Genomic DNA, 25,465 nt, shown 5'->3' with positions numbered 1-25,465 from the left:
ATGTAATCTGCTCCATTATCTGTATTTAGTAGTTCTTTATTAATAAAAAGACACATCAGTTAGATGATGGACTGCAAGAACACAGCATAACTAAGTTTTTTTTTTTGATAATTTTTGTATCTCTAGTGTTTCAGGCTATGCAAAATTTTACCTTCGTATTCTGAATATTTTGTGGATTAGAGGCCCTCAAAGTACATAGAGTGGCTTGAAATTTGGCACATTTTAATTAACATTATTTTTTCCAGTACTGAAAAACACATATAAACTCTGTAAAAACTAAAACCAAAGCAACTTTACATCCTCTCCAATTCTCACACTCTGAAGACTAAATCTTAAGTTTCTTTGGTAAGTTTTTGCATCATCAACTTAAGTATCATTGGATAAATTGTATTTTAAATAGCAAAACTGCACCGATTTACCCCCGAGTCACACTAACCATCAGAATGCTCGAAGTGCAGGTTGAGGAGGAGGAGTAGCAGCAATCTTCCACTCCAACTTATTAATTATCCAAAGACCCAGACAGAGTTTTATAGAATTTGAAAGCGTGACTCTTAGACTTGTCCACCCAAACTGGAAAGTGTAAAAATTTGTTTTATTTATTATCTATCGTTCACCTGACTTCTGAGACTTTTTTTTATCAGATTTAGTGCTCAGTTCAGATAAATTAATTATAGTGGGTGATTTTAACATCCATGTAGATGCTGAAAATGACAGCCTCAATGCTGCATTTAATCTGTTATTAGATTTAATTGCCTTCTCTCAAAATGTAAATGAGCCCACCCACCACTTTAATCATACTCTGGATCTTGTTTTGGCACATAAACTGAACATTTAACAGCATTCCCTGAAAACCCTCTTTTGTCTTATCATTTCTCAGTAACATTTAAATTTACAATAATGGATTACACAGCAGTGGGGAACAAATATCACTACAGTAGAAATCATTCCAAAAGCGCTGTAACTAAGTTTAAGGATATAATTCCTCCATTATTATACTCTTCACTGCCATGTGCCAACACAGTGCAGAGCAGCTACCTAAACTCTGCTCCCACATGGGTTGATTACCTTGTCAGTAGTTTTAAATCCGCATTCTGTACAACTGTGGCTGTTCTGAAAAAGAAAGCTTGAAATCAGAAATGCCTGACTCCCTGGTATAAGTCAAAAGTGTTCAGCTTAAAGCAGATAAATGGAAATGGCCTCTCTCTAATTTAGGAGATCTTTAAGATTACATTTAAAACAATTCATTTAATCATTAGTTATTATAATCTGTGGCTCTCTTCCACATCATGTCTTTTGTCCTGTCTCCCTCCCCTCACTTCCAACCAGTCACAGCTGGAGGTTTCTTCATGTTAAAAGGGAGTTTTTCCTTCCCACTGTTGCCAAGTGCTGCTCATAGGGGGTCGTTTTGATTGTTGGGGTTTTCTCTGTATTATTGTAGGGTCTTTACCTTACAATATAAAGTGCCCTAATGGGATTTGGTGCTATATAAATAAAATTGAATTAAATTCATGTCTATGACACAGCATGACAGAAACAAGCATTAGTATCCTGGATGTTTTGTCTGTCTTCTGATAATTTAATGGAGAAAACTTCAAAAAGTGTCACGGGTCATATCACAATGTTGGACAGATGATTGGTGAAAACAGGTTAGAGCATCTGAAATGTCTCCTTTATGCCTACATTTTGATACAAGGTTTACAAGGTCCTTCTTTGTCAAGATAACTTTCTACCCCTGAGTAGGAACGTTGTAAAATAACTCCCTTCATAGAGTTTCCTAGCCTCTAGCAGTATAAAAACAGCTGCAGCCACTGATGCTGCTGACCCTTAGTGAAGGCAAAAAAACTCTACCAAGGAAATAATATGGTGAAAAGCTAAACTGAATCATCTGTACGTGAGATGTTGCACAGAACAGCTGTTTGGTCACACCAAAAGCGTCGTGACAAACAAGCAAACGGACAAGGGTAGTGACAAGAAAAAAGTGAAAGATAGGCATGGAGGAGGCAGAAAAAGGCATTAATAATTCTGCATCGCACTCTAGCTCAGCACACATCACTGTCAGGCATGCAGAACAGTCATCCAGCAACACACAGACACACAAAAGCATTAAAAAGCAGGCGTGTCCAGTAAAAGAGTGGGTAGTGTCCATGGATCAACCTCTCACCATTACCCCGTCTGTCCTTTCCATATCCCCCCCCCCCTCAGCTCCACACGGTTTTAGTCCTCTTCTTCTACTCTTTACACAGACAGTCTTCTCAGCACTATCGCAGTCCTTCGGCGTGTCGCCCTGCAAGAGACAATCTTTATCTTATCAGACAACATTTCAAACATTCATTTCCACCTGTGCATTTTGAATATTTTAACATTCACTTCATTTCACACAAGGTCAGTGGAACTTTTCTGTGTACTCATTCAAAATATATCTGAGTGGAGCTGAAAGAGATTTTTCTAAAGCGCTATGATAAGCAACAGCAGCTTCTTTTCACACGTTACTCAGCAATAGATCATTCTCACAACATACTTTGACATGTCAAACACACACATTGCTAACATCATAAAAACTACACTTCATCTTCAAGGTGTCAGTTTCAGCACTTTGGGATTGCACACGATAGCCCACTGGCATAGCTTATTGCTGCACTTTAAAAAGACAGATCTGCTCTATCTAATGTTATTAGTTACACCTAACCTTTTTCTTGCTATGGCGGGCCATGGCATCCATGATTTTAAAGGTCTGTTTCACATATTTTGCAGAATATTTTTGGTGACCACCCCTTTATTATAACAAACCTTTATTTAACCAGTAAGTGAAACTCTTGAGATTAAGAATCTCTTTTGGATTAATGTCCTGAGCGCAAAAAGGCAGTATTAACATTGTGTGTTTTACAGTCATGGGAACATATAAAGTCAACACAATCAGTCTGCTGTCTGTCCATTTCACTCAGTGGGTTAGTCTAATTTCTTATATTGTGCGTCTCACCTGTACCCTAAAGGGAATCTATAATGCTAATTATATAATTATCTATAATGCTAATTTCTAGCTCTTTTTTCCCCCATTCTTAGATTCTACTTTATCAAGGGGGATATTTTAAAGATCTATTTCTATTATTTTGTGCTTCTGGAAGCTAACCTCCTCAATGCTTGTGTTACTGTAGGATAGCAAATCTGTGCACATAATCATAATCATCTCTAGGGTTTTGCAACGTGTGGTTCAGAAAAAGAGAAAATATCCAGCGAGCAGCAGTTCTGTGGGTTAAAAACACTCTGTTGATGTCAGAGGTCAGAGGAGAATAGCCAGACTGCTTCAAGCTGATAGGAAGGCAACATTAACTTAAAAAACTACTCGTTACAACCAAGATATGCGGAACACATTGAACCTTGAAGCAGATGGGCTACAGCAGCAGAAGACCACACTGGGTGCCATTCCTGTCAGCTAAGAACAGGAAACTGAGGCTACAATTTGCACCGGCTTATCAAAATTGAATGATAGAAGATTGGAAAAATGTTGCCTGGTCTGATGAGTCTTGGTTTCTGCTGCAACATTCAAATGGTAGGTTCAGAATTCGGCGTAAACAACTTGAAAGTATGGATCCATCGTGTCTTATATCAAAGGTTCAGACTGGTGGTGGTGTAATGGTGTGGGGGATAGTTTCTTGGTACACTTTGGGCCCTGTAGAATCAATTAAGCATCATTTGATTGCCACGGCCTACATGAGTATTGTTGCTGTCTCTTTGTGATCGCAGTCTACCCATCGTCTGATGGCTGCTTCCAGCAGGATACTGTGCCATGTCACAAAGATTCAGATCATCTCAAACTGGTATCTTGAACATAACGATAAGTTCACTGTAATCAAATGGACCTCCACAGTCGCCAGATCTCAATCCAAAAGAGCATCTTTGGGATGTGGTGGAACAGGAGATTTTCAACATAGATACAACATGATGCGTTTTCCAGCAACTTGTTGAATTCATGAAGAATGAAGCCAGTTCAGAAAGCAAAAGGGGGTCCAACCCAGTACTAGTAACGTGGACCTAGTAAAGTGGGCAGTGTGTGTGGGCGTATGACAAACAAATAGGTCCCCTTTTTAAAAAAAAAAACCTCTATGTATAAAAGAGACAAAGTACTGCAGAAACTACAGTACTGCAGATTGTACTGCACGAGCAGTTTGAGACATTTGATTGATGGTGGTGTTTTAACTCTGAATGACTCCTGGAGAACACTGTAACTGCTGTGAACCCAAACGAACTGCTGCTGTCCTCCACGAAGGAGTGGCTGAGTCATCTTTCATGTTTATTCTGGGTTAGTATTTGATACCGAAGACATATTTCTTTAACGTATCTCTTTCTCAGTGTTCCAGCTCCAGGTCTGTGCTGTGTGCCCGTAAAGAACCCTGCAAAACTTGTTTCACTGAGCAGTTGTGATGATGATGAAATGCTTTGAAACATGTTGTTTTTTTCTTTTCTGCTTACGCTGTATGAGCGTGCATTGATTTATTGGTCACAGAGTGATTTATTTTCCTGGGACTTGGAATCTTTATTTACCACAATTCACAGATATGTATGTGGCATACATTAATCTTCTGCCTGCAAAGCTGATAGCAGATTCATTTAAATCAAGGCTCGTTTTTAAATGTGGTTTAAAATATTTCATGTTTCTTTCTTCTTGCTTATTCACCTTTTACTCTACTTCTTATGCTTCACCTGAAATCTCTTTACTTTGTCTCCTCTGTCCAGTGGGTTCCCAGGACAGTTTGTTGGAGATCACCTTCCGGTCTACAGTACCCCCCGTGATATGTGACCCCACAACACCTAAACCCGAGGTGTCGACCCTCAACCTGCACACACTCGGCAACAGCGACGGGACCAGCAATGCCTTTTCATCATCCAACGGGACTCTGGGAAGCCCACTAGGTAGGGACCAATGTCTACTCAAACTGGAGTGTTTCCGTTTCCTCCCGGGACCCCCGGGGCCTCCACCTCCTCGACTCCCCTCGCCTCCCCAACCGCTCAAGGTTAACAAGCCAGAGATAAAATGTCAAGACGTATCAGAGGCTCCAGTAAAGTCATTGTCCCGCGACATTAAATCTCTGAGTTGCCTGGAATTCACAAGGTTTCGCGAGTCGGGTATTGCCTCTGAGTATGAGTCAAACACGGACGACAGCGATGACAGGGAGGATGAGGACGAGGATGATGAAGATGAGGAGGAGGACGAGGAGGAGGAGGAGATGGAGATCTTTGGATGGGGAACAGATCAGGAGACAGTCAGGCTGCTTAATGTTCTCAACAGACAGGGAACTCCCGACTGTCTGGGAGATGAAATAGTGGTGTAACACTTTAACCTGGCCCCCTGAAGAATCCTGTGGTGGAGATAAAACGGAAAAGTCTCGGCCTGTTTTTGTTTACTTACTTAAAATTGATGTGTAAGAATAATATATACCAAGTTTTTAGATAACAGACAACACCCCTCTGATTTTTATTTGCGTATTAAATATGTACCTATAAGCTGTCCTTTAAGGTGCGTTCAGCTTGAACATGAAGTGAATTTAAGATAATTGTTGTTCAGGCTGTTTTCAGATGGACTTGAGCCTTCTATGAGAAAGCAACCTTGTCCCTCATTTGAAGTTAGTACATTAACATTACAGTCACACGAGAGAAAGCGCTGCTTAGGGACCATGTCCTTGCAATTTTGTTGCCTTTGAAATGGTTGCTTTGAAGACGGAGACAAGGTCTCCTGCCACTCGCAGTCACTTCCTGTCCTCAAAGTGACTTTGACCAAACTGCAGTAAGACAGGGTCACCCTGCTATCGGTCTGTGATTAAGTGAGGTTAATGGCAATTGCATGCAGTCAGGTAGTGATAATGTGGCAATTAACTAAGATAAATTGGTGAAAAATTGCAAATCTATTACCGTCTACATACACAGGAATTCACATTAACTAACAGTCAGAGTCCAGGGAGAACCTCATAAATCTGAAACAGGAATTCCTCCACAGATAGTAACAGATTTGCTGCAGGATGCTCAGCAGCGTTGCTTTTTTTACAGGAATATAACCAGGAGTCTGGCCAGCTGACGGTCAGTTGAGTCGACTCCCCTGTTCCAAAGAGAGGAATCGCAGGCGAGTTACGCTCATCGGCACAGACTGACTCAGATTGATTTGTCTGTGTTTATAAATTAGATGGCAATTTATTCTCAAACCTGAGAGTGATTGCAGTCAGTCACAGTTTGTCTGCTGTTGTTTGTCAGACAGGTTGCCTCCTGCTAGGAGATGTGCAAATGCACTCAAAAACTAATTCTTGGCCCTCATAAATATAAAGCAATAATTTTGAGTACAATGCAACTGAGATACATAAAATCCAAAGTTTATTTATTCATCATTAAGGAAAATATGCTTGGTATGATCTGAATGTATACCAAGTAAATTTCATTTGACCAGATTCCACTAAATTTAATGTTTTACATTGTACTTATGCAACAAAATTGCATGGAAAATTCACATGCAACTTAAAGTCAGCGTTTCGGGCATAAATATTTTTTTGGGTGTTGCTCGGTCTGTCCCTGGGTGAACAGGTGCTCATCGCAACTACATGAAATCAGTCACCACATGTGAAAAAAATTAATGCAATCACCAGGCAACATAAATTTTACTTAGTTGGGGACGTTGTTGTCTTATTTTATTTATTTTTTTAACTCTTGTGTGACTGAGCCGTAACTCAGTGGGGGTTCCAGCACACCCATCATTACGACAGTCCACTGTCGTAACAGCATAACACGATATAAATATGAATGATGTCCGCGTTAGCTGACCGGTAACGTTGTCTAGCATTTTGAGCACCACAAGAGCAGCGCCATTTAGTTCTATTACACTTAACCCTAGAACACTAACAGCGGGTGATTTTCACCCATGTGAAAGTGAGAGTAATAATGTCACAAAACTCACTTTAGTGTTCTAGGGTTAAGAGAAAGAAGACATTAAATAAACATTAAAACATTAAATATGTACCTTTAATTTTGGGATATGGTGTAACTTTAAAATAAAGGCACGTGTGCACAAAGAAAATAATGACGTCACCCTAAAGAGAGATGAACAATGCACCGACTTCAATAGCAGGATGATAAATCAGATATCACTGATAGCAGGACATCCTGACAATGTAAAACATATGAATTGATAAATATGTTGAAAATATGAGCTCACTGCAGATTGTTAGGAGCCATAATCCAAACAGAAACATGCTAACAACAATGTGACGTTATTAATTATAGCACTGGTTTTTTTATAATAAATGATGGCAGCGAGCTCAGGACTCCCATAACTGTATTTATTCGTGTAGGTCTGTCTGTTGCCAATAAATCCAGAGCTTATTACAAATCAACTGTGAGCAAATAAAGTTAGATTCTAGATAATTTGCTTCCAATTCAGTCTGAACGCACCTTAAGAATAATAATGATCTCAGTTGGTCACGTATCCTCAAGAGACAACTCTGTGAGCCTCATCTATATGCTCACTCATGCAGATCCTCTTATTTCTCTGAATCTGTTGCTCCTGTTTGCTTCCTTTTCTTTTGCCTTTTTTTTTTTTTCTTTTCTTGATTATACACACAAACACACTCACAAGATTCAGACTTAAAGGTTTTCCCCTTTGGATAAATTTAAATTGCGATTCTGCGTGTGTGCTGATCTTGTCACGGGGCTGTCAGGATGTAACAGGAAATCAATCACTTAGCAAATGGTAGTTGTTTGAAAATGTACATAAACAATATCTCCTTTAGGTTAGTTCAGGGGCAAGCGTTCACTCTGTTAGCATCGGCGGAGTAGCGGTCATTCACGCCGGCAGGGTTCGGGACTAAAGAGACGTGAGACTGATGAGTTCGCGTCATTGCTGGAGTGAAAAGTGACTCTTCCTGCAACGAATGCCGAACAGTTGGGTCTAACTTTTGGAGGAACTTTGGTACTTTGTAAGGGAAAGCCCTTTCTTGCTCTGTTCATAATTAATGAAAGACTATTTTTAGACAGAAATCTCTATCTACGTGTACAAACTTTGTTTTCTACACAGAACTGTTGGAACCTCTCCGTCCTTGACTTCTGCAGGCAGCCCTCTTTTTCTTTTTTTTCTTTTTTTTTTTTGTCTCTCACTGTTTGTCATCTTGGTAGTCAGAGCATGTTTGGACTCTTTTCAGTTGTCCACACATCTCCTCACTTTTTAATTTATGTAAAGCTGGGATTAGTTGGACCTCGAGGAATGCTGTTTGTTTCTTTTATTCATCCGGTAAACAAAAACTCTTCTCACATGCCAGAACAGCGGCTCACGGATGACAGCCAAGAGTGGTCCTGTTTGTTTTAACCCGGCTCTGTGTACGGCCTCCGGGCACGAGTCAATATTAAAGTATTCATTTTGTTTCATGAGGAAAGCTGCAGAGTTTTCATTTTGTGTTCTGTGGGCATAGTTTTAACAGTACAGCCCTCCTCTCTGATCAGTGCAGACGGTCATATTTGGCAAACGTAGATGCTGCAGAGATTTGAAGAGGAAGTGAGCCAATTCTCTAAGTGCTTAATATCTTTTGCAAAGAGCTTTAGTCAGATTGGAACTAAACCAGTCAGTGAGAGTCCAGTAAACTGCTATCCACTTGCCATCTGATTGTGTTTGTATTAAAAGATAACAAAGATCCTGTCTGAGATGCTGTTTCTCTAAAGTTTGTTTGGACATTTGCGCCAAAGTGGTTTCACATGAGAACTAAGTGGTGTATGTAACCAGTAAAGATTATACAGACCAACAGTTCTCAGGGACAGAGATTTTGACCATGGATCTATAATCAGTCCACAGCAGATGTTTTCACTGGTACAGATTTTGGGCCTGACCCAAAATTGATCTGAGTTACATTTCTGGAGACATTGACCTATTGGGAAAATGACCTGTGAAGATTCAGACCTCAACTGGTCATTACCAAGCCTGCTCAGTTGGGCTTGGCTGTTGGTTGTACCAAACAAATTAAAGCATAGTCTTAAATGTTAGGCTGGTCTTGGTGAAGCGTGCTGTGACTGTGGCTGTTGCCTACCAGAAAGTGCTGTATTGCCCATTTATAATTTCTGATTTGAGACAACTGTGGAAGAGGAAAGCAAAAGAAAACGCAGATTCACCAACACTGAAATGAGAACATGGAGTTAAGAGTTGTACAGCGAGGATAAGAGCATGCTGGCAAGCAGTCTAACCTGATATCACAAACAAGCAGCACCACGTAAAGTGTCAGTATCAACAATATAACTTGATTTTAGTCAGTGTGGAAAGCAGACGTTCCAACCAGCTACTAGGTTATGATTTGCAGAAACTGCACATACGATGACAACACTTGGCCTAAGTCGGGGGGTTCTGGGGCAGGAGACCATGCTTTTGGGTCTTTTGTGCTTTGATTCATTTTCCCTGATTTTTTCTACTTTCCCCAAAAGTGCTTGGTTAGATTTTAAAATATGCTTCTGCATGTTAAAAAAATGAAAAGGTACTTGATTTGAAAACAGCCATATTTGACAGAGCAAAGCTCTGTGGCTGAAGTCGAATGGAAGAGCTACAGTTCGGGCGAGCTGCACACTTGGGATTTGGTCGTTACGTTTTCCATTTGACCTTTTATAGCAGAAACTAAACTAAGCATTTCACAAAAAAAAAAGTACCTTGAATATTCCAACTCTTTAAGAGTCCCCAGTCCTATATCAACAAACGTGTACTCGTAACCTTCTTTGAAGGCATTTCTTTGACTATTGAGGTAGACAGATACGACAGCAGATCAAAGATCCTCTGATTGAAACCCTCACCTTCACATTGTCTTCTTTATTCCTCTTCCCTTGTGTTTTGTCCCTGCTTTCCTCTGCTGTCGTTTGTTCATGTTAATTTAGATCATTTAAATCTAGACGACAGTCGAGTGGTTATAGCACATCCCACAGGGCTGCAGATGCCTGCAGCAATGAGTCCCCTGTTCAGTTCCCGGGTGTCCGGACATTTGCTGCATGTCTCGTTCTCTCTTTCACTATATTTCTATTCCCTCTCTCCACTGTTATTATGTGATTAAGGCAGAAATACCTAGAAAAAACACACATGTTTAAAGCTTTTGATGCAGTCACCATCAGAACATATTCCATTTAATCAAAGAATGTGCCACATCAGGAAAGAAACGCCCTCAGTCTCAGGCCCCGTCACGTTCTTTGATGCACGCAGAGAGAGATTACGAGCAAACCTTTAAACAAGGTATGTCAGGAGGCCAAGTATTATGCAACGTAAATTACACAAACAAAATCACTGTGTTTTTGCGCTTTTACAAAATGATCTCCTTCCTCTTATGGCCCTAACCCACAAATATACTTATTTAAAACAGAGCCAGAGAAAGTGTTATTTATCTTGGCGAGTTGTCACCTGATGATGAGGATGCTGCTGCTCAAAAGAGGCGTTCCAAACAACACATCACAGAAAAAAATGGTTTCAGATGTCACTGGAATGTCAGCTGGCTATTTTTTTTATTTTTGTTTTTTTGCATCTTTAACTGTTTGCACTACCTGTCAAATATAATACTTGTGCAATGTAGTGATAGTTTACACAAATAGTTGTATTTATTCTTTGGTCTATATAGAAAAAGATGATGATATAACTTGAGTTTGATGTCTCGACCTTTTTTAAGTCCATTTTTAAGTTTATTTCACTCATGTGCAACAAAGATTCAGTGACCAGGTAAACAAATTATAAACTACCTTAAACGAGCTTCCGGTCTGTGAATCTAACCTTCCTCTCGAAGCCTCAGTCAGTGAATCTGTGCATTGGCACTGCAGGCCAAACATCTCCACTTGCAGTTTCTCTGAGCACTGCACAGTCTAACCTTGGGCTGAATTTACTGGGACGTCCTCTCCTGAGAAGATTGTGGTATTATGTTAACATACAAATGAATGCTCCAGACCAGCAAACTGCCAAAACTTCTGCTGGTGGTCAGAGGTTTATAGAGGTTTGCTGCTGATCAATGAATGAATTAATGACATTTGGCTGGCAGCACCTGGCTGCTGCTTACCCTCTTAATTCCAGCAGAAGCAGTAAGGTTGTACTTGTACATATAGTGCTGTGAAAACTTTCTTTTTCACGACTGTAAAGTTACAGCATTTTAATGAACCATTACCCCAAGGTCAAATTTAAATATTCTGGCTTGTGGTGCTAGTTTTCATGTAGATTATTTTAGTATGAAGAGAGTACCCTATAGAACACTTAAATGTGATTTGGGAGTGAACTCGGCCCCAGTCCTGTAAAGTCTCTTACACTAGAGCCATTTGCAGGCTTAAGCTGCATTTCTTTATACCACACCTACATCTGTATTCTGCTCAGAATTTGGATAAATTGTCTTTTTAAGTCTTTTCTGCTTTCTTTTGATTTCATCTATATTTCTCTCACATACTTGACCTTAACCTTATTCCCCTGATCCCGCTTTTCCTCCGACCTCTCCAAAATGTCAGACATGCTGTAATTCTAAACACCCTCTTGTTGTTTTCTGTATTAGTGATTCATGTTGTGTGGCTGGAGGAAAAAAGTATAGCCCACAGCCTTTAACCTTGACAAAGAGGTTGGTAATTACTGCTCAAGTGCATGTGGAGGAGAAAGAGTTATTATGAGGAGCAGCTTTTCATGAAATGTTGACTAATATTAACCATCTGTTCCTTGGATTTATAGTGAGATCAAACTCAGAAGTGAAGTTGTCACTGGGCGTGGCAGGTTCAGCTCAGTGTGAAACTCATTCCCACTTTGTAACTAGTTATTGATTGAGCCTCTAATGAATTTATGGGATACGGCTGAATCCTGGAAAGAAAAAAGTGTCTATTTCTGGTTGCATGTGTGCAAGTAGTGTGGGAGTGAGGTCATCTAGAATTCGTAGGCCTCACTCTTAGATGAATTCATTTGTATCCATTATTGTAGTGAAGAGTAAAACGCCAGACTTCTTTTTAACAGTAGAAGATGTTTGAGCTTCACTGATGATGATACATACTGATGCAATGCAGCAGATTCACTCCCACACTCGCTCACCTGTAGACTGTCTTGGAAAGGTTTAGCTCTTGTATCTGCAGATGCTTTGATTCTGCTCTGGTCTTAAATCTTTATCTTTGTTGCAGCTTGTCTCTCTCAGACATGCTGTGCGATTTCCTCCGTGTTCTCGGCACCGATAAAACGTCCAGTGGGGCTTTTCGCTGCGATTCGAAGGCCACATTGCCAACCCGTCTGACCAAGCACAACGGGGTTTGGTGACTTGTATCGATTTCCCCGTCACAAGCGCGTGTCGTTCGAAACCAGGGTTAACTACTGGGACAGAAAGGGAGCGGTGCAAATCAATACAGAGTACACAACTCACACTGTCAGCGGCAGGGACACACTTAAATGCAACACACACAGCAAATGTACAGCAGGCTCAGAGCTAGCCAACCAAGGCGTGACGCACACCTACAAGCAATGGAGCTTCAAACTGTCTCACTGGTTGGCTGTGGCATGTGCTGTGCAGTCCTTAAGGAGTACACAGAGACTTTTTTTCATTACTTTGGCCCCGTGCTCTAGCAGATTGCTTCTGAACTTACAATAACGTTAAAATACAGACTTTAATTTTTAATACTGTTTGTTCATGTCGTGGTTGGATGGCCAGTGTTGGTCTCTGTACTGTAAACTGCCAAAAAGTTGTCAGAACTTTAAATATTGCAGCTCAGATATTTTTTATTAGTTTTATTCAGCCTTCAGCTGATCCAAAATGCTGCAGCTAGAGTCCTGACAGGGACTAGAAAGAGAGAGCAGATTTCTCCCATATTGGCTTCTCTTCATTGGCTCCCTGTTAAATCTACAATAGAATTTAAAATTCTTCTCCTCACATACAAGGTCTTGAATAATCAGGCCCCATCTTATCTCAAAGACCTCATAGTACCGTATCACCCCAACAGAGCACTTTGCTATCAGACTGCAGGCTTTAGGTGACCCTGAGCCATCCCTTAGTTATGCTGCAGTAGGCCTAGACTGCTGGGGGGGTTCCCATGATGCACTGAGTGTTTCTTTTTCATTCACCTCTTTTCCCTTTGTTTATACCCGACTCCTCATTTAATCATTAATTATTATTAATCTCTGTCTCTCTCCCCTCAACCCCAGCCTGTCGCGGCAGATGACTGCCCCTCCCTGAGCCTGGTTCTTCTGGAGGTTTCTTCCTGTTTTTGCTTCCCACTGTCACCAAGTGCTGCTCATAGGGGGTCTTTTTGACTGTTGAGTTTTCTCTGTAATTATTGTAGGGTCTTTACCCACAATACAAAGCACCTTGAGGCGACAGTTTGTTGTGATTTGGCGCTATATAAATAAAATTGAATTGAATTGAATAGTTTTCATAAATTCTTGTTTAATTTTTGGAATACCTCTTGACTAACAGCAAGACAGCCTAAAATGTACTTTTATACAACGAGCACTCTACAAGCTTCTCTGTGTACTAACACAGTGACAGTACACCCTGCTACTTGCTTTGCTCAGGCTGTTACAGCTTTGCTCCTCTAACGTGACGGTAAATAAAACACAACCTGAGCAACACGAACAATTAAGCCAGTTCTGAAGGTGGTCCAGCCTGATACCAGGAAGGTGTGCCTGTTAAAGTGTCTGGTGAGTGTAGGTGTAATGTTTTTATGATTGGTTCCAGCTCCATACTTTCCTTTTTTGACTCTTCTAGAGCAGCTTTGCATGAATCACAGTTCAAAATAAGCCATATTTAAATGATACAGGAGCAGCCCCTCAGTTCATCGTCTGTCTAAAAAAAAAAAAGAGTAGATTTTGTTCCTTTTCCTTGCCTTATACTGTAAGGCAACTTTCTGATTGGCTGCTCCTCACAAACAGAAGGTTTATTCAGCCTGTGCCTGAGATGGCCATATTGTACAAATCCTCTCTTGTTTATATCACACAGAGCAAAGAGTAGGAAAAAACTATCTGAAACTGAGTTTTTAGACCAGTCTGCGTTCTGAGATTTTTTTGGCTCACAGGGATTACGCATACACTGACTTCATTATTTGAAACCTTGACCATGTTTAATATGAGGGTTCATCACTGTAAGAGTATAAGTAAGTGACCAAGTTGACCTTGAAGTGATACTGGCTACAAATTAAATGTGTCCAGGTACAATCTAAACAGTTCTAACATTTGGCACATGTTGAAAACGCTGGATATGATAAAAGTCAGTTTCACATACTGACACATTCATTATGGTCATGTTTATTATGTCCCAGCTTTTTGTGTATGGCCACGTATACACAAAGAACTATGTGTACTCAGTGTCGTGGGCTTGTTAGGAGCTGGCTGAGGTCGTTTCGTTAATGTGAAAGTAGTGCTGACGGTAGCATGAGGAGTTAGTAGGTCGCATATAAACAAACAGTCGCAACAGCCCCTCGCAGTGCTAAAATTAATGACCATGTTTGCCAGAAGAGCAGAGGGAATAAAGGACTTTAAAAGCTGAGCAATTAATCCTCTGACTTTGACATTAATGACTGGAGCCAAGTAGGGTTCCACCAGAAAAGATTCGCACTAACTAAACTTTGCATAGCAAGCTGCCTCACCCAAAGCTGAAATTCATTAGTGTATGTCTGTGGGTTCATTTGCATCTCGAGGTTTTGTGCTTTCTTAATAATTTGTTCACAGAGTCGCGGCTCCCCACGGTCTCTGACAGTGGTCTTCCACTGGGTCAGTGGAGTTGAACCAGACACCTACCACTCACTGTCTAACCTTTCAGCTGCCGCCGCACTCTTCCTCGTGGAGGCGTTTTTCTTGCTTTTATCTCACCATTCACGCACGTCTGCGTATCCATTTGAAGGCAGCAGGGACCTCAGCAGCACCACGCTCATGTCCTGACTAGATTCCTGCTGTGTGTTGACATCTGGATGTGGTGGTAATCTGCTTTGATGCTCCCACGGTGCAGAGCTAAAGGCCATGCTGAGCAGCAGCAGCTTGGCGTGGTCCATAATCTGGAACATATGCAGCTCCAGATGTAAAGAAATAAAAGTGCAAACTTATCTTGAATTGGCAGCACAGCTGAAGGCCTGTCTCAGCCACATCTGTCTGTCAGCCCGTCTATCTTGTCCCATTTCTTCCCTTCTTCTGAAGCCTCCTTTGTGTTTCTTCACTTATGCGCTGACAAAAGCAAGCTGACAAATGCAGTCGCGTACACATGCTGAATTTAAAGTGGAGGTGAAAGATGGAATCAGCCTCAAAGAGAACAACTCCCACTGAGCCAGGTGGGGGCTGAAAAGGAAAGACAAGAAACAGCTTTGATCATTTTTAGCTCTCAGTCAGAAATATCTCAACTTTATTAGTGTTTGATGTGTCATGGTGGGGCTGAAAATATGACACATTCAGACACATCGTATCCCTCACTGTGCCGCCTTAAGAGCAAACTCAGATTGCCAAATAGTGTCGAGCACACAAAAAGCACAGTTTGCCCCCCCCCCCCCGATGCCTTTAAATAACTGCCTCATTACTGCATAGCCAAAAGGCTCAGTGGACACATACATTTATCTGCATACTTTGTACTTTTTTATGCTGCCTTTTAGCCCATCGATTCCAGTAGAATCTAACTTATAATTTCTATTAGCTTGTGGCAGCAGTTTGAAGAAGGCCTTTTTCCCTGTTTTGACACATCAGTGTGACTGTGCACAAAGAGAAAACGGCTGTTTTCATGGTCTGTGGTGGAAGATCTTGACATGCTTGGATAGACCACTGACCCTTAACACCATCCAGGGGCTCACTGGACTGTAAGCTAGGCATTATTGTTGTCCACCATCAGTGTTGAACCTCATTATTGCTTTTGTTTACATAGTTTCTTATGGTGTCCATATACTTTTGGCCACATTCCATGTATGTCTGTCTCTTGCCCCTCATCATCCAGCAGTCACAGCAGATGGCCTCTACCTGAGAAAGTTCTCATTGATGTCTCTTCCTGTTAAAAGTCAGTTCTTGCTCTCCACCATTGCCAAATGCTTGCTCACAGGGCATCATGGGATACTGTGGGGTCTTTAGTTTACAATATAAAGCATCTTGAGATGACTGTCATTGTGAACTGAATTAAATTAAAGCAAATATTAGTAAACAGAGCACTTGATTTAAAAAAAAATCAAACTATAATGGAACTACTTTTAATCATGGGACCCATAATTTATTCCTTAAAAAATCCAGAACCAGCCACGTTCTTTTACTTTTTTACAACAGTTCTTATCAGAAGCTACTGGACATTCGGCTGCTCCCTTGTCAACAAGGGGTGGCCACAGTGGGTGGCCCTGCATGTTTGATTTGGCAGAGTTTTGCACTGGATGCCCTTCCTGATGCAACCCCAAAAGGGGTTTACAACATTTCTTACCAGAATTGGGCCAAAAACACACAAATCAAGACAACGAGAATTGGATAAGGCCAGAGAGTAACCAAATACCCAGAACCACAGCCCCATTATTTTCTTGCTGCCTCGTTTCCCCCCTTGCTGTTTGTTTCATGGCTGCACTCGTACTTTGGTGTCTCAGACAGTCTTCGGGGGGAGCAGTGGGGTCAGACAGACTGTGATGTGGCAAATGGCTGAATGAATTATTGATCTGATGACTTTGATCTGGAGGAGACTGAAGGCACCCAAACATGTCTGGCTACACCATGCAGTCTTGTAGTCTACCCTCTGTTTTTAGGTCTCCTATTTCTCTGACTTATTTTCCATCAGAGTGGACTTCTGGGTACATTTATTTTAGCAGTGCAGTTATCTTACACTGTCGATTATTGTAAGGCCAGTGTGAGAGACTGAGAAATCTTCCACTTGATACATTGTTGCGAGTCATTTGAGCTATTTAGTGTTGTAAATTACTGCGTTAACTTCTTCTTGCTTGGGCAGAAATTTCCCAGAATGTTCATGAAGGAGAGCCAGCAAACGGAGTGAACTCATTCCAAGTGGCCATGGTTTTTATATATTCATGTGGAGACGGGAAGCATATAACTGTTGTTGTCTAGTAAAAGGGAACAGCTGAGAAAAACACACGTCCTCCCTTTTAATTATCGAATGCAACGTGAGCTTTGGGTTCTCCGCAGTTCGCTTTGCTCAGGCCCTAGAGAGTAGAGAAGTTCATACAGTATCTAAGCATCTTTTTAAAAGCATATTCATGACAGTGAATCTGAAATTTATATCAACAATACTGACATTTACTGGTGTCCCACTGCAAGTAAGGAAATTGCAACAATCTGTCAAGTGTCACAATCTAAAGTTAAAATCTTGTTGGTCTGCTTGTTTGCTTTCTTTAACCAACTTTGAGCATCAATATGACGGGATATTGATGACACATGAGGCCTGAACGCAAGTGTCGCAGCAATCGTATTAGTGCCTGGATAAATCGGCACAAAATTTAACACGTGCGTTTCCTCCTTCACCAGCATGAAGGCGTTCGTGCTTGTGGGTGAAACGTCTCATTGGCAGATGCTCCACATGCGAACAGTTACTGAAGACACAAATCTGTTCAGCAGCAGTGATGTGTGTTGGGCAAAAGGCTGAGCCGAGGTGTGCCGCAGTAATTGCCCCATTGAACAGTCAGGTCAGGTCGGCACACTCTGTTCCAACCTGTTTTTGTAAACAGGTTGGAACAGCACAGAATCAGTATTGGATTCTGTGCAGATTATGTGGGATTACTCATTGCATGGTCTAAATTCAATAGCAGAGATTCATTAGTTTTAGTTTTAGTTTTAATGGAGAATTTTTGCTTTGCAAAGTCAGAGGCTTGTTTCATTTGTATTAGTTTCACTTGACAGTTCTGGTGCCATGTAGCCTAAATGCAGTTTCTGCCAGTAAAACAATCCCACAGGGAAGAGTTTACCTGAGGTAGAGGACGAAAAAGGCAGAAGCTGAAGAGGAGAAAGCAGGTTAGTTTTTTTGTTTTAATAAGATTTTGTTGTGACCTGAGACTGAGGGTCAGATCTGAAGGCCCAGCTCTCACAACAAGGCAGATGTTGACTAATGTTTTGAGGGATGAAATTCAAAAGTTAAAGGTCGTCTATGAATATGTGGGTCCAGTTTAAGAAGACGAGGAGGGCAGGTTGAGTAATGGCACAAGAGGAGGACGGGGCAGCTTTGTAATCATCTGCAGAGCTCAGATTTTACTGCTGAGCTGTTGGTTCCTTCCAAAGCCAGCAGTCCTGCAGGAAAAGCAAATTCCTCTAATTAAGTTAGATAAAACTGAAATTATATCCTGGGGGGAAAATTAGGCAGGAGATAAGATGCAGACAAAAATGGGTGAAGATAATTCTACTAATTAAAACAACTGAACAATCAAGCAGGAGATAAATGTGTCAGAACTGGCCTTAATTTGACGTTTCATCGGATCTATTAAGAGTTGTGCTAATTGTTAAGTTATTTTAATTGAAAGCTGATTTTAAAAGCATTTTGTTCAAAAACAGTAGATGGAAAAAATGCAAAGTAATGCAAGAATATTTCTGAATGCAGAATATTACATTCTTCTTACTGTTGACCTCTTGGCTCCTCTTGGCATGAAGGTTGGGGTCTCCATCTAAAAGATCCCAAATCTAGTTTTTAAAGACGTGTTTTTGCGCCTTTTACTGAACGTCCCTCCATAAAACTGGAAGTGAAATCCATTTTCTAAGTGGAAAAAGCCTCAAAGCAGACACAGAGCGGTGATGCGAAAGGCAACAGATCGGTGAGAGTTCAGTCTGAACAATCAGAAACTTCCTCCATGAATCCTCTCCCATACTCGGCCCCTCATCATTTCAGAAGCAGGCTTTTACCAGAGCCCCCTCGCTTTAATCATTCATGTAATGACACCAAGTCAAAAATTGATGAGCGGCTCTACCTTTTTGCGTGTCTTCAAGAGGTTTTTTTTTTTTTCTTCCCTGCTATGAATGTGCATACATGATTGGCTTCTCTCCTACTAATACTTTACTCACACACCAACACACACACGCACACGCATATGTTAATGTAGGCAAGTGAGAGCTCTAATTTAATACATCAGCGATAATGACCCTGTCTGGCCTGAAGATTAGTATGTTTAGTGTTGAAGTGAGCAGGTTTCAGTTCACACGTCCTTTCAGCCCGGCGCACGTCTCACAGCAGCTTTGTCTGCATCTTTCACTGAAGTGCCGCTCTTAGCACTACTGATTCTACAATCCCGATTCCAGAAAACAGAATGCAAAAAAAAACCCACAGAGAGAACGCATCAGATTTTTAATCTGAGAAAATGTAACGTCTAAAAAAAAAAAAAAGGTTGGTTCAAAAATGTTTTGCAGCCTATTTATTGGTGATTCACAGTAGAGCACAGCTTTGCTTTCCTAATGAGCTCTCAGAATGTTTCATGAAGATAAACATCTGCCATCGGGCTGTTTGTTTTAGTAACCTAAGATTTTATTTGCATCATTTTCTAGGAGGGTGGTGCATTGGTTAGCACCGTTGCCTCGCAGCAAGAAGGTCCTGGGTTAGAATCCACCATCTTCTCCCTGTGTGAGCTCTCTTGGCTGAATGAATTATTGATCTGGAGGAGACTGAATGCACCCAAACATGTCAGGCTACAAGCATGCAGTCTCGTAGTCTACCCTCTGTTTTTAATCCCCCCCTTTTCTCTGACTTATTTTCCATCAGAGTGGACTTCTGGGTGCTTTTATTTTAGCAGTGCAGTTACCTTACACTGTCGATTATTGTAAGGCCAGTGTGAGAGACCGAGAAATCTTCCACTTGATACAGTGCGGAAGGTCATTTGTGATGCTTAATCTATTTCAAGAGATATTCAGTGATCAATAAAGAAGGATTGTAAATGACTGCATTAAGAAGTTAATAATTTATGAGCCTTTTTGCGTGTCTTCAAGAGTTTTTTTTTTTCTTCCCTTCCCTGCTGTGAATTTTCGTACGATTGGCGTCTCTCCTACTAATACTTTAATTAACAACAGGACGCACACGCATATGTTAATGAAGTCAAGTGGGAGCTCTATTTTAATACATCAGTGATAATGACCCTGTCTGGCCTGAAGATTGGTATGTTTAGTGTTGAAGTGAGCAGGTTTCAGTTCACACATCCTTTCAGCCCAGCGCACATCTCTCTGCATGTTCACAGTGGTGCAGTGGTTAGCACCAGTGCCTCGCAGCAAGTAGGTCCTGGGTATGTTCTCCCTTCATGGGTCCTCCTGCAGTCCAAAGATATAAACATTAGTTAATTGGCTGTAGCTGTGAGTGGGAATGGTTGTCTGTCTGCGTTAGCCCTGCGATAGATTTGCAACCTGTTCACGGTGTACACAAATCATCCCAGAAAATGGATGGAGGGATCAATGAATGATTTTTCTCATGCTTTTGAGAAAAATCATTCATTGATCCCTAAAAGTAGCAGATCAATTTTACATGGTTGCAGGTGTATAAATCATCTACACCGACTTAAATGCAAAGAAACAGCAGAAACAGCCAAAGGCCAATCAGGCTTCAGTGATGCGAAGCAGGTCGGTACCAAGCTAAACTAATGTCAGCTTTAAGGCTAGCAGTTTAAGCAACAATGAAAGTCAATGCAGTGGGCAACAAGCAGATTTCTTCATATGTGGACAGGCCTTAATTCTCTTATGTTTGTTGGAAATAAGTTAATTCATATTTTTCATTTTCTTCCATATTAACATCGGGGTTTTTGGTCAAAATCTCAATGAAGAAAAGAAGATCTGAGTGTGTTTGTGTGTGTCTCTGCACACGTACACAGCTCTGTGTGCATGTCCTGCCTCTGACAGAAGTGGGTTACCCTCAGCTAAGAAGAAAGCAGGGAGTTTGGCACTTTGATTGGTGACACCAAAGCCAAGCTGGGATGATTACAAGCTCACAGAGAGCTCCCTGGGAGGCCAGCGAAAACTGATTTGGCCAATTACCAGTGCCACATAATAAAAACTGTACTCGCAGGCACATCATAATTCACCATTACTGCTTATTAAGATGGAAGATGTGTGTGGAAAAATGACCCTGCAGTGAAAAAATGTACATTACTGCGGAGACAAAACCTGTAATCAAGGTTTAAGGACCCGAGGTGCCGTTAAGCGTCAGAGGTAATTACACCTTGATTAAACACCAGATAGGTGAGTGACTGATTGAATATGAGTGATTAAACATGGTGCTGTAGATACAGAATATGTGGGGACATTTGTTTCGCAGAGGAAGTAGGCGTGAAGAAGTCAAGTTCAACACTGGAATAACAATTTGTCTCACAACTGAGGTATTAATGCACTTAAAAGGTTGCTTTTTTTTTCACTGTTTTAAAGGTTATCAGCACGTGGCAAATCCCTCTGCTTGTTCCAAAACGCCGCTATTACCTGATTCCTGCTAAGACCGCAGCGAGTTCAATCCTCCTGGGCCAAATCATGTATGTTTTTAAAGAGCTTCACAAAATGCACTGCTTTTAAAAAGTGATGCTGCATGTCAGGAAAGCAGTCCTGTTATAGCAAAGTATAACAAACTTCTTAGACAGGTTGTACCACGTAGCGCCTCGTATTCAGGGTTCTAGCCAGCGGTTGATCGTCCGGTGCTGTGCTGGGCTGAGGTACTCTCGCTGAGAATTTCACCGGTTCACTCTCGGCACCGTTCGCTGTTACCGCAATTGGCAAACAGGCGTGCTAATGCCAGGCTGCAGCTACACGGTCATTTAAAAACGGGAATCTGTGGGGACTGACTCGCTTGTGGAGCTGCAGTTTTTACATTTCCACATTCGTTTTATTTTTCAATCAAGCAGCAAACTCAGTGATGCTATCTAGTGAGCGATATTTATAGATGATAAACCAAACAGCCACTATAAACACATTTTGGTTCATGTGATAGTTATTTATTCATTATTTCAGCTCTACAAGCATCATTTCTGTTGAAGGTGAAATGGAGAAACTTTGCTTTATACCACGCCCAGTGACGGCTGGGATAGGCTCTGGCTCCCCCCCGTGACCCTGAATTGGCTAAATGGTTAAAAAAAAATGAATGGATGGACCGACCACGGTGCCCATAACACCCACGCTCTGTCATTAATTGTTAACAACATTATTCCACCCACACACAACATGGCTGTTTGCAGCTCTGCCAGCACATACCTTTGGGAAAAAAAATCCATGAGATGTATCAACACAAGTGTAAATACAAGTCATATTTTTCATGTTTCGAGAACAACTTCACCTAAGCTGACTGCCACTGAAGTTTGTCTGGACTCTCCCGCTCTTCTCTTTAGGCCTCACTTGTTCAAACACAGACTAACCTATAATTAGACTGTAAGATTAACATGAATTTTCTCTTTGAGCTAGATTGCAGAAGATTGCGTGATCATTGCACTGGATTCAGCCTGGCATCCAGTGCCAGTACATGAGTGGGAGTGAGCTCTTTGGTTTTGTTGACTCCTTTGTTTTGTGCTCAGTAAATGTCTCGCTTTCTTTCATTACTCTCTTTCCTGATTATTCTGCAGGGTGCAGGACTGATTGGATGTAAGAAAAACTATTGTAATTAGATGTCATACACAAGGATGGGAGGGATTACATGTTGGATTACACATTAAAAATAGCCCTTTCCACTTTGCATGCTTCTCTGTCTCTGTTTCTAATCTGGCTGTTGTCTGAATAATGCTGTTAATCCACAGCAGCTCCTGAAGAAAGAAACAAAATCCTCATTTCAGTGTTAATGAACGATAATTATTACAGATGGAGTTCTTCAGGCGTGTTTGTAATTAAAAGCCGACACGCACGCACACACGCACACACACACGAGCGCACACAAATGGTAAACAAGTCAATATTATGCACACTCCTCCAGAACTAAACAAACAAGTGGCAAGAGCCTTCTGGGGTAAAGCGGCTGGAGTGATTTATATTTACACCTTCTTTTTTTCCAGATATGATTATTCTTAACCCCTGTCTCAAGACATCTTAGTTTTATGGGGCAGAGAAATTTCCAGGTGATTGCAGGAGGTAGAAGGGAGAGTGTTTGGTCCACTCATCAGCACAGTCAGCAGCTGGAGCTGCAGCAGAGGCTGAAGCAGCTCATAGAGGCAACTTATGGTACTTATGCTCTCTCCCTTCTGAGTCATACCTCCATTAAATCTGAGCACACAGACGTGCACATGCACAGTTTTAGATCCAGTTTGAATACAAAATGCAAATCATGGTGAATAATTCTAAAATGCCTTAAAAAAAAAAGAAAAAGACGTCCTGTGTAAAAATCCTCTCGCTTATTCAGTTTGTGAGTAATCCAGTGGCTTCCTGTGAATCCGTGGATACATCACAAACAGTTTGACCTCTTCACTGACCTTCTAGAAACACTTGGCAGCCATCTTCAAACACTTCCAGGCAGTTATAGCTCATAACTAAATGAATGAGGAGAAAGCCATAACCTAAAATTTACTGAGGTGTTAAAAAAAAAATCACCTGTACAGAATCACTAGTAAAAACCAGCTTTGAAAGTTTGCTAAGTTTCTCCCCAAGATTATAATATATAAATGCAACAATGAAATCACCCACTACAGCATAAGAGATTCAACACAGTACCATAAGTGAAGCTTGATTGTGTCCCTTAGATTTCTGTTCTGTTGTTCGAGTGCTGTGTCACCTCCTTATGCAGTGTCTCTGTCATTCATCTGTTCTTATAACCACTGTGTATTTTCTGGGTTGGGGGTTGTCATTATCTCCAATTATTGGAAGTATTGGAAGAGTCAGACACTGAAAACCTCTTCACCAGCATCTACTGATACTACAAAGCGTACAACTTGCTGACAGTGCATTTATCTGGCAGTTATTATGCAAAAGCATAATGTGTTTTACTGAGTGTGCTGGAATATAAACAAGTGGTGACTCCCATAAGAGGCGCGGCCAGAATCCACTGCAACCCCAGTAAGTGGTAAAGGTTTAGAACTGGGACTTTACACAATTGTTGTGGTTTTAACAACTCCGTTGCACTTTTCTGCCGGTGTATTACTCGTCTAATTTTAAAACTTCAGTAAGTTAGATTTGCAGGGGGGGAAAAAAAACCCGAATCATAGTAGGGCTGCAGCACAGGCCCAGAAGCCCGTCCATGAGAGAACATGGCTTAAGTGGACAAATGAAATCCTCAGTTAAGAGTTGTGGATGCTGGAGGTAAATCTCAGCACAGGGAGTGACAAATCAAACAGAGCAGCTCTTAAACTGCCACGAGTGAGCGTCCTGTCAGTGGGAAGTAGGGCTTACTAAAATTAAAGCTTTCAGTTTGCTGGTAATGAAATTAGTGCCTTTTATTTATGATTTAAGCCATCCATCCATTTCCTTCCATTTATCCAATGCAGGGTCGCGGTGGGGCTGGAGCCTGTCCCAGCTGTTATAGGGCAAGAGGCAGGGTACACCCTGCAGTCTGTTGGATGGCTAATAAATAGACCATTCACACTCACATTCACACCTATGGTCAATTTAGAATCACCAATTAACCCCACTAATTGCATGTCTTTGGACTGTGGGTGTAAGCCAGAGTACCCAGATAACACCCACATAGACACAGGGAGAACATGCAAACTCCACACAGAAAGGTCCCCAGGCAGGATTCAAACCGAGGACCTTCTTACTGTGAGGCGAATTTTTCATGTGCGCTCCCTGGCACTCACTTTGAATGCCCCAGTAAGAGAGACACATTATGGGGGAAGAGACAGAGAGACAGATTTGTGTGTGTTACATGTTGTTCTGACAGTCGTTTATCTGGTGTTTGTTTTTCATACCTTTTCATAATTCTTCAAACTTGGTAAAGAATCCATCGTGCAAACTGGATTTCTACCTGTGTGAGCCTTTGTTTTACTAGACGGCGCGTGTCTCATAGCCGTATTAAGTTTCAGACTTTTGAGTTCTTAAATGTTTTCTTTTCAAAGGAGGATAAATGTTGTTGCTTTTTTTTCATATTGTTTAAACATTGGTTTTAAGCGCAGGAATACTGGGATGGTAGGTGTTTGCATACATCTTTGAGAATTTTCCTCAGTTCTTTCAGGCTGTCTCACTGCCTTCTGTCTCTTTATGCAATCCCAGTCTGACTCCATGATGTTGAGATCAGAGCTCTGTGGGGACCACAGCACGTCCTTGTTCTTTACTTCTTTATAACTGGCTGTATGTTTTGGTTCAGTCACAGATCAGAGTCCCTCCTGGTGGAAGTACTTGATTACAAATCTAAGAAAAAGCATAAAATCCTGGCATATTAACATGCCGTATACACAGGGTTCAGCCAGGTGTCACACTCCAATAGAAAGCACGGGTTACACCAAAGTGTAGCATTCAAACTTAACATAATAACTATCTTATTCAGGGACCGTGATCAAAGTACGCTGGACTGTGGGACAAAAGTATTTGTATTAAATGAAAACAAACACGTTTTGGAAGATGATCAACGATCACATTTGTTTGGTGTATGGGGCAAATCCACCACCTCTTTTTCAATTTAAAATTCAAGTGATGTCACAAGGCATTTGGGTAGGGTGAAAA

At 41.2% G+C, this 25,465-nt stretch overlaps 1 protein-coding gene across 1 annotated transcript in view; it reads left to right on the top strand.

Moving 5' to 3' along the window:
- The window catches only part of c6h1orf226 (chromosome 6 C1orf226 homolog), a 71,743-nt gene that overhangs the window by 36,410 nt on the left and 9,868 nt on the right, over nucleotides 1-25,465 (top strand). Inside the window, exon 4 of the mRNA XM_030727711.1 lies at nucleotides 4,732-4,908. Within this exon, the coding sequence (XP_030583571.1) occupies nucleotides 4,732-4,908 (177 nt within the window). The remainder of the gene's footprint in view (nucleotides 1-4,731; nucleotides 4,909-25,465) is intronic.

Source organism: Archocentrus centrarchus, chromosome 4, assembly GCF_007364275.1.
Source record: "Archocentrus centrarchus isolate MPI-CPG fArcCen1 chromosome 4, fArcCen1, whole genome shotgun sequence".
NCBI lineage: Eukaryota > Metazoa > Chordata > Actinopteri > Cichliformes > Cichlidae > Archocentrus > Archocentrus centrarchus.
The sequence above is the reverse complement of the archived record's forward strand: the minus strand, read 5'-3'. Positions and strand labels throughout refer to the sequence as shown.